The sequence below is a fragment of the Hipposideros armiger genome, unplaced genomic scaffold (assembly GCF_001890085.2).
Source record: "Hipposideros armiger isolate ML-2016 unplaced genomic scaffold, ASM189008v1 scaffold_570, whole genome shotgun sequence".
Classification (NCBI taxonomy): domain Eukaryota; kingdom Metazoa; phylum Chordata; class Mammalia; order Chiroptera; family Hipposideridae; genus Hipposideros; species Hipposideros armiger.
Genome location: NW_017731920.1, coordinates 719,195 through 728,673, shown reverse-complemented (window position 1 = coordinate 728,673; position 9,479 = coordinate 719,195). Strand labels below are relative to the sequence as shown.

The 9,479-nt window shown below is 35.9% G+C and overlaps 1 protein-coding gene across 1 annotated transcript in view; it reads left to right on the top strand.

Annotated features, from left to right (window-relative positions):
• CWF19L2 (CWF19 like cell cycle control factor 2) overlaps window positions 1–9,479 on the top strand; it is a 104,754-nt gene that overhangs the window by 59,093 nt on the left and 36,182 nt on the right. Inside the window, exon 11 of the mRNA XM_019623953.1 lies at window positions 8,763–8,879. Coding sequence (XP_019479498.1) covers window positions 8,763–8,879 — 117 coding nt within the window. The remainder of the gene's footprint in view (window positions 1–8,762; window positions 8,880–9,479) is intronic.

Sequence of the window (9,479 nt, the reverse complement as noted above, 5' to 3'; positions counted from 1 at the left end):
CAACTAGATTGAAGAACAAAACGACAGCAACTTGTCTGTTCCCCTTTCCCCAATTCCCCAGCACTGTTCCCATCCCCCCAATTTCCCAATAAAAATCTTAAAAAAAAAAAATTTTTTTAAAATGTTTTTTATTTACTTTTTATGCCAGTTATGGACATATCTTACTAGATTGCCCACAGTTTAATCCCAGAGGCAGTCTCATAAAATATATTAAACCAAGAGTTAAAATTCAGCTTTGTTGTTAAGTCCTTAATAAGGTACTCAAGCATTCTCACTCAAAAGGTAGGCAAATTTTCATTTATGTGAAAGAAATTTTCCATAATTATAAAACATCACCAGTAAAAGGAGGATTGTCAACTTACTACTTCTTTCAAAAAGTAAAAGTGTTTACTAAAATGTCATTTTTTACTAACTAGTTTTATTAGAGACAGGGAGTAATAGAAATAGCATGTAATGGAAAGAGTATAGGGATAAAAATAACATGAGATTTTTGAAGCCAAAAATCTAGAAGTGGGTCTGGAGCTTCACTATTTATTATATGTGATCCTTTGTATCCTCGTTAGTAAAATGAAGCTTAATAATACCTGCATTATGGAGTTGTTAAAATTAAATGAGGCATGTTTTAGAACTTTATAAAATTATAATTATATCAATATTAATGTCTATCTGGAAAAAAATGTCTTTTTAAATAGGAAAAATATAAGGGAGACTGCAGATTTCATTGCTATTGTTTTTTTATTTTTTAGCTAAGCCATCCTGCCACCTGTTGGCAGCTCAGTGGCAGCTCAGCTCAGGCCAGGACTCAAACTGCTGTTGCTCCAGAGCTCATAACCAACTGAGCCACTCTGCCGGCCCTCATTGCTATTGTTGATATATGCAATATAACATTTGTTGTCTTTAAATTTTTCTATTTTATAACTGTCAAAATAACTAAAAATTTTTTCACATCTAAAAGAGTTCTATTATTTTAATGTGGAAAAAATTCTAAAATGTCAATATTTAAAATTTTTTAAAAAATCTTTTCTTTCCTGCCTCCCTATCCTGGCAAATGCTGAAAGGAACCTAGTTATACATATAAAGGTATAGTCTCATAGCTAGCTTAATATGTAGGGATTACAAAGGAACAATCATGAAAGAAGAAAAGGAGACTGAAGAACTGAATTGGTTTTTCATATTATGCTACAGTCAGATACTATACTGGCTCTAGGAAATATCTGCTTAACAAAATTAAAATCAGTAGTGGTTATACATGTCCCTGGTGGTTAAACATGCCCCTGAATAATCCTTTTTTGAAGTTGTGAAATGAACTGTCATCTAGTCTTAAATATTACTCACATTTTTTTAGTAATGATACTTTACATTAATATTTAACTTTTTCAAGCTTGTACATGTTTAATATCTATTTTACCAGCAGCTTTATGAGAGAGAGGTTAGGCAGGTCGTTATTATACCAGTTTTACAAGAAATAAAACTGAGGCTAAAATAAATATGTGCCTTTGTTTTAATTTTAGAGCGTGCTCTAGAAGAACTCCAGGATTGATAGGATGACTTGAACAACATAAAAGATGTAGTCATGGAATATATTTTCAGTTTTTACCTAGATTATCTCTTATCTTCTGGATCGCAATACTAATTCGGAATTTGCACAGTGGTCTCTACAACCTAGAGAATCTGGAAAATTATTGAGCATCATCTGAGTACTATGATTAGAGGTACATTAATGCTTTCAGGCCTTCACTCTGTACAAAAACATAGCAATCATAGCCAAAATATAAAAAGAGAAAATTGGAAGAGATGTAACATGGATCAAAAATAAACACTTTTCTGTAAATGGGAAACTTAACAGAAACATAAAACCATAAGGAGCTGGAGATTGCAGGGATCCAACTTCAAAAATAGGCAAAGCGGCTGAGATTTGAGTTCATCTGAGATAATGGGCATCTAAAGATCCCCTCATATAGCCTCTTTCTACCTGAACCAGGTTGGAGAGTTCCTGCAAAATGAGTCTGGAAAAGGCTTTGAGTAGCTCATAGGAAATAGGGGTGTAGCTCATAGGAAATTGTTTATGATGAGAGGTGTGGAGAAAGCAGACACAGCGTTGCAGCCATGTGAAATATCCCCAATATCACGTGTGAAATATTGTAAGAACTGGGAATCCTGATGGACTAAGTGGAGACAGTGTCAGAACTATCAATTAGTGAAGCTAAGAGTAGGCAGACAGGAAAGAAGGAAAAAACCTCCCACTTAAGATAAGCTTGCATACCAGCATACCAGAAAACATTAGTTTTCCCTCAGAAAGATAGTAAAAAATAACTGAAATATAAACACTCATTGCCAGTAAATTTAAAATGATAGAGCAGTCTTAACATGGTTTTAATTTTTTTTTTTAAAATAAGACTTTATTTTTTAGAGCAGTTTTAGGTTCACAGCAAAACTGAGCAGAAAGTACAGAGAATACCATACACCCCCTGCCTCCACACACTCACAAAGTCCTTTACTATAGACATCCAGCACTAGAGTTGTCCGTTTTCTACAACTGATGAACTTACATTGACACATCAAAGTCCGTAGTTAACATTTGGGTTCACTCTTGGTGTTGTACATTCTATGAGTTTTGACAAATATACTTTTAACATGGTTTTAAAATTAAGTATGTTTAATAGCTTCATTTATGAGAACAGAATAATATTCATAAGAAGAATGAGATATTATGAAATAAAACCAAGCAAAAAGGAAACAATAAGTGGATATGAAGAAGAAACAATATTTCTAGGAATTTTAGAGGTGAGATGGGAAAAATCCTAGGCAGGACTCAGTTAAAGAAAGAAAGAATTAGTGAAATGAAAAGTAACTAAAAATTATAGCTAATATTTATTGATTATTTTTGTACCTATGCATTGTTCTAAATACTTTACATGTATTAATTTATTTGATCCAGAAAGCACCTTCTTATTTTGTTTATTTTACAAATGAGGAACTTGAGGTGATTAAATAACTTGCAAGATTGTGTATTGAGCAGAACTGGAACATAGGCATTCTGGCTCTGGCATCCACATCAGCCCACGTTGCTGCCTGTGGCATTATGCAATAACAACCCAAGAAAACAGAGAATGTATCAAAGAGCAGATAATAGATGATGATGGACAGATACAAGCTGAATTATTGAATAGAAAACAAAATAAGTGGAAGTGATCCAAAAAGCAAGAGTTTATTCTTTAGAAAAAAAAATTAATAGACTAAGTCATCCTCTAGAAAGACTGATCAAGGGGAAAAATAGAAAACACAAACAAACAGTATTAAGAATTGAAAAGAAGAAACATAAGTAAGTCTGCTATGAATCCATCTGGTGCCTTTATGGGGTTAGAAAAAGGTACCTCCTTTGAGCAGATGCAGTCCTGTGAATATCTTTGTATAAATTAAAAACTAGCCTTGAGCCAGGATACGCATCTCAGTGAATGTAACGGAGCTTGGTGTTCAGTCTCTTCACAGCCTTGGGTGCGTACGTGTGTGGTGAACAACCTGCTCTCTGTTGACATAATTAGAAGCGCAGGAGAGATTTTTCAAAAATCATGAAAATACTAAGAACAGTAATAACTGCTTATTTCTTGAAGTTTTAAAGGCACAAGTGGAAACAGACGCTATATGCCTTTCATTGATGACAAACTTGCAGAATACCAACTGGTGGGAAATCTGACCCAGTGGAAGGCTTTTCCGTTATTTCCAGCATGCTAGAAAAGGCTTTCAAACAAACAGAATTTTTCATACCACCTTTGATTCAAAGTGTTGTATGATTTTAACTTTTCTTTTTAATCAATGTATTGCATACAGATATTGCTAAAAGGCATATATATAAAAAAAAATAACAGTGCCTTGAGCCCTTTCCAGACCTTTACTGGATCCTGGAGGCAGCCACTTTTAGTTATGTTTCTTCTGGCTTTACTTCTCTATTGCTAAGCAAAGTTATCTCTTGATTCTGTCAATAGACATTGTTGAGCCAAATTATACTATGATTGTCTGTCTTTTATGTAAAAAGAAAAATTGTTCTTAATTGGCATTAATATTTGCTTTGAGTTTGTTTGTTTGTTTGGTTTGCTTTATTTTCTTTGGCCTGTTGGCCCTAGTTTGTTGATCCTGATATAAATTCTTAAGTAAGCCCCATAGTCTCTCTATTTTTTTTAACTGTATTGCCGAGCTCTTTAATTATTCAGAATATTATGCTAAGCAGTAAATGTTGTCTTTTCGCCTTCAGGTACCCAACAAAAAGAAGTCTTTGTTTTGTAAGTCTGTCTTTATTCAGCAGCTCCCTTCCCCAGGACCTCTTCTCCCTCGTCAGTTCCAAGAGATTTCCTAGACAAAAACATCTCCAGGTCGTCCAACTTGAAAAAAAAATTTTCCCCCATATTCTATATTAATGTGGTAGCAAATAATAGAAGTTACTCAGTATTTCAAGTTTTCTCAATATTTTTAGTCTTCTCAATATTTCTGTCTTGGGTACCCAAGTGGTAAAATGTAGTGAGTGTCGTTTGTATTGGCAAGCTTGAGGAACAGAAAGAAAAGTGGGAGAAGAAGAAAGTAGAAAGTAGCTCAGCTTTGGGAGTATAATCTGTCTGAGGCCCCAATTTAAGTCTATTTATCAAGCATTTATTGAGTGCCCACTGTATTTTGACACTGTGTCAGGTACTATAGATACCAAGCATTGTATAACTTGGTCTTTGGCCTAGAAAAGTAGCAAAGAGAGGTAATTGTGAATAGTCAAATACTTACTTAAAAGATTATGGTCTAGCAATATAAATATGCCTAAAATTATTTAGGAAGTAAAATGTACAGTAAATTAACCAAAAGTATAAAGAGCTAGAAAAAAAGTGAATTTGAAGAGGGCTCTGTATGTGAAATTGCAGGCCTGGTGTACTGTATTAAGATGCCTGGCCTTTATTCTACTATCTAGTACCATGTTTGCCAGACTGGAATGTAGGATCTGAGTGGGGGTTTTTTTTGTTTTTTTTTTTTAATTTTCCAGTTCCATATGGACTAATAATTTTGTAAAACAAAAATTCTAGAAAAAAATAAAGATAAAATATAGGTCCAAATTTTATTTAGATGAAACCAACATAAGATGATGATGATGATGATGATGATTATGATGATTATTATTATTTTCCTTTAATAAGTGGTTTTATTCATACCCTGTGCCTACTTTCATCCAGGTAGCCCCAGGACCATTTTAATATCCTGTCTCTACCACTTAACTTTCAAAGGGATTACTCAGTTACCATGATGTCGCTCCAAATGACTAGGTTAAATGTAGTGAAGGCAGCTCACATTAAAACAGCTTGGTGACTGCTCATTCATACTAGACATGGGTGTGTAAGCGGGATATGGGTGAGGGGAAGGTTCAGGGCCTCATTCTTAATTTCCCTGAGAAACCAGCCTATTTCTGTTTCAACCATTACAAGGAGGAATCTCCTGAATTATTCAGAATGAGCCCTATTCCAAGCTTTCTCCTCTATGGGCAATCTCTCCACATAGGGAGTCAAATGATTTCTGAATCCCAACACCTGTCAGCTTTAGCCCAGAAGGCAGATGGCCTCTATCTCAAGGCTTAAGGTTCCCCTATTTTAAAGATATTACTTAGGCTTCTGATAATAGGACAGATGTGTAAAGAGAAGCAAGCAAACTATAAAAGCATCTGATGTTCTATCCCCTCATTGTGAACTTACTGTCGCACACACCCCTGTCCCAGTGTTGACCAATTAGAGCAATGCATAGTCCATGCCTGCCCATGGAGCATGTGCTCTATATTTCTAACACACTTCTTTTGAAACCTACTTTTTGCGCTCTCGCCTATCTATATCTATATTTATCTATCTCCATCTCTATTTCTGTATCATCTCTATATCTATATCTATACATATACAGATACATATAGGCATGTCTTTATCACTGTCTCTCTATCTTTCATCCCTTTCCTCCTCCCTTTCTTTCGACCTCCCTCTTCCTCATAAAAGACCTATGTAGTCAAGGGACAAAACAAACAACCTGTGATCTATTGTAAGCTTTACACTATAGGCTGAAAGCAACACTTTGAAAATGTACCTGTTCCTTCTCATGCCCAGAGTCTGTGAGAGCACACTGCTCATGTGAGACAGGCAGGCTCTCCACTGCACCCACTCAGGCTGCTGCAAGCTCCTGGCCTGGGGTCTCAGCTCTCCTGTAGGAGTGTTCCTTACTAGGTTGGGGGAGGGGATTCATGCGTGAGGGCCTCCTGGAGTGTTACGGTGAGCTGACAGAGGACTGAACGTGAGCCCTGCAGTGACAGGCGGCCCATCCCAACTGCAGAACATACAGTGTAGGGCATGAAGAAAGGGAAAGGACGAAAGGAGCCAGTTACGAAACAGCAAGATTATTCTTTAAGTTTGTTATAAAAGTTTTTAAACACTCCTTAACTCATCATGGATTGGTAACAAATATTCCATGACTGGTAATTCTCAGATTGGCACTGGTCTGTGGGTCACACTTTGAATGGTCTTGATTTTAGATGATACAGGGTCTCTGCAGGTTCTTTAGCAAAGAAGGGCATAATTTGTGTTTAACATAATGAGTTTTTTTCTTACTTTTTTTTTTTTTTTTTAGCTGAGCCATCCTGCTACCTGTTAGCAGCTCAGTGGCTGCTCAGCTCGGGCTGGACTAGAACCGCTGTTGCTCAGAGCTCAAACTCTTGAGCGAGCTCTTAACCAACTGAGTCACTCGCCCGGCCACTGAGTTTTTTGACAATACAAGTGATAATTAGGTTTCAGGCTGGAAAGATGGAATCATCAGCATTGGGTAGCTTGAAATGGAGGAGAAAGTGAAATTGACTTCCTTTATACTGATCATGTAGAGAATAGTTGTTTTAATAGGCTATAAGCTTTTTATAGGGAGGGACTATATTTCTATAGTTACTACATAAAGTAGGCATTTTAAATATTGACTGGATGGATGATGAATGAATGAATGGGTCAGAGAGGTAAGGCTTAACCAGGAAAGTAGTGTATTTAAAATTGGTAAAAGAATATAATAAACAGAATCAAATGCTTTCAAATCAAGAAAGATAATTGATAAGTATTTATTAGGTTTAGTAATTTGGAAGTTCTTAGGAGATCAGCTGTAGCAATATGATAAACTTAGAAGCCAGATTGTAGTGTTTTGCCCATCTCTATTTTCCAATAAGAGAGTGAATAGATACCCTTTAAAATATGACATTTAATTAATTGAAGGAGAAAAGCAGTGATAATCTTTACCACCTGCTTAGTATTGTGTGTGAATATAAGATCAATAATTGATTTTTTTTTTAAGATTTTATTGGGGAATTGGGGGAGGGGAACAGACAAGTTGCTGTCCTTTTGTTCTTCAGTCTAGTTGTGGAGGACTGGCCCATGTTGGTATTGTGATCATTGCACTCTTCCCGGCTGAGGCAGATAGGTTGCCGGCCATTGGACAGCTGCTCACTGCAGCTCTCGCCAGCTGTCGGCTGTTCACGCTGGCTGCCAGCCACTCATGGTAGTTCACAGCAGCCCACTGCAGCCTCACTGCAGCCCCACTGCAGCCTACGCCGTCACTGGAGACTCACAGCAGCCCAGCTCCAGGTTGAACTGTTGTTCACCATCTTAGCTGTAGAGGGCGCAGTGTTACTGGCCCATGTGGGATCCAAACCGGGGCCCTGTTGCTCAGAGCTGGCACTCCCAAGCCAACTCTTAACCAACACGCCACTCGGCTGGCCCTGATATTTTTTTAAATTTCATTTCAACACGGGGACCAAATCTCTATTAAATAGAATTGATTTTTAATACTTGATTCTGATTTGAGAAGAAATTTGAAATGTGAATAATTTACTTGGTCTTATTTCAAATTGATTCTTAATAGATTATCTAATATTTTTTATGTGATTCTTTATTAGTACCTTTCCAATGCATTCTATTTTCATCATAGAGTAAAGTTTAGTCTTATTCTACACTGTACCAGGCATGTATATATTTGGCTAAAAATTTGTAGAAAAAAAGATTATGGATTAAAAGTAGGGATATAACTTCCGAAGATTCAGAGAAGTGAAAAGCATTTCAGAACTGTTAATGGAAAAAATAGAAGTTGTGTAGAGTACCATTGTGTATGGAGTAGCTAATTTATCAGCTATGTGAAGTGGCTAAATTAACAAGTTTGTTTTGTCATTTAATTACTTTGTTTCTTTTTTTTTTTAACTGAGCCATCCTGCTACCTGTTGGCAGCTCAGCTCGGGCTGGGAATCGAACTGCTGTTGCTAGAGCTCAAACTCTTGAGTGAGCTCTTAACCAACTGAGCCACTCGACCAGCCCTACTTTGTTTCTTATAATCAAGTGTTAGTAAGATCTTTTTGAAAAAACATCAGTTAAACACGACATCTACTGCATAAGTGATGGACACTCTCAGACAATGTCTGTTTGAATATTTGTTCTTTGTCATCTTTTAGTAGTGTCTAGATGGAAAAACCTTTATTTGAAGTTTGCTTCTATGATTGCTTAAGAAAAAAGCAACAATAAAATAAATTGGCTATTTTTCCTCATGTTTTCCCTGAAAAGATTATGGTCCTCTGACATTATAGTGGGTAATGGATGTCCAGGGGACTTAAGCCATAATATTATGTGAAAGCTGGAATCATTTTTATACTCTTTTTTCTTGTTAGTAAATACAAGCATTCAACACTCTTCACAATAATTTCAAAAGTTATTACTAAATTCTAAATCTTCCCATAGAATGAAGACCAGCAAGAAGTGATTCTTGTCAGAACAGATCAGTCTGGAAGAGTATGGCCTGTGAACACACCAGGCAAACCTCTGGAATCTAAAGGAGGAAGAAGGAAGAGACAGATGGTACGTTTAACATATGTCTTTGTTTATTCAGAACTCCTTCTTTCCCCCTTGGGGCTTTCATTGAATCAGACTACCTCAAAATATTCTCTGGAATCTCTGTATAATGCAAATATTAGAAGGTAGTAAAATATATTATTTTTTATTCTTAGTTATATCCTTTTGCCTTTTATAAAATGGAATCCAATTTAACTACAGTTTTCAAATAACTGTGAACATTGAATGTTTAAGGCAATTTTAATTTTAGTGTACATTTCTTTGATATTGTGTCTAGCTTCTTTTTATATACTTACCATATCTTTTACGGAAAACCTTGGTCTCCCAAACCTGTTATCTGTGTTAGCTAATTTGAGAACTGGTGATGGAGTATCCAAATACAGTAATGTCTTAATTATGTAGTTGCTGTGATCCTTTATAAACCTAATTTTCTTTTTTATCTTCCAGCTCTAGCAATTAGTTTTTAACACTACCTTGAGGCTCTTGAGATGACAAAAACAAAGTAGTCAGTTTTCTCAAGTTAAGTTTTTAAATTCAAAAGATCATACAAGTGGTAATTGGGTCCACAAAAGATTTGTTCATTCAGAATTTTTCTGTCAAATGTTT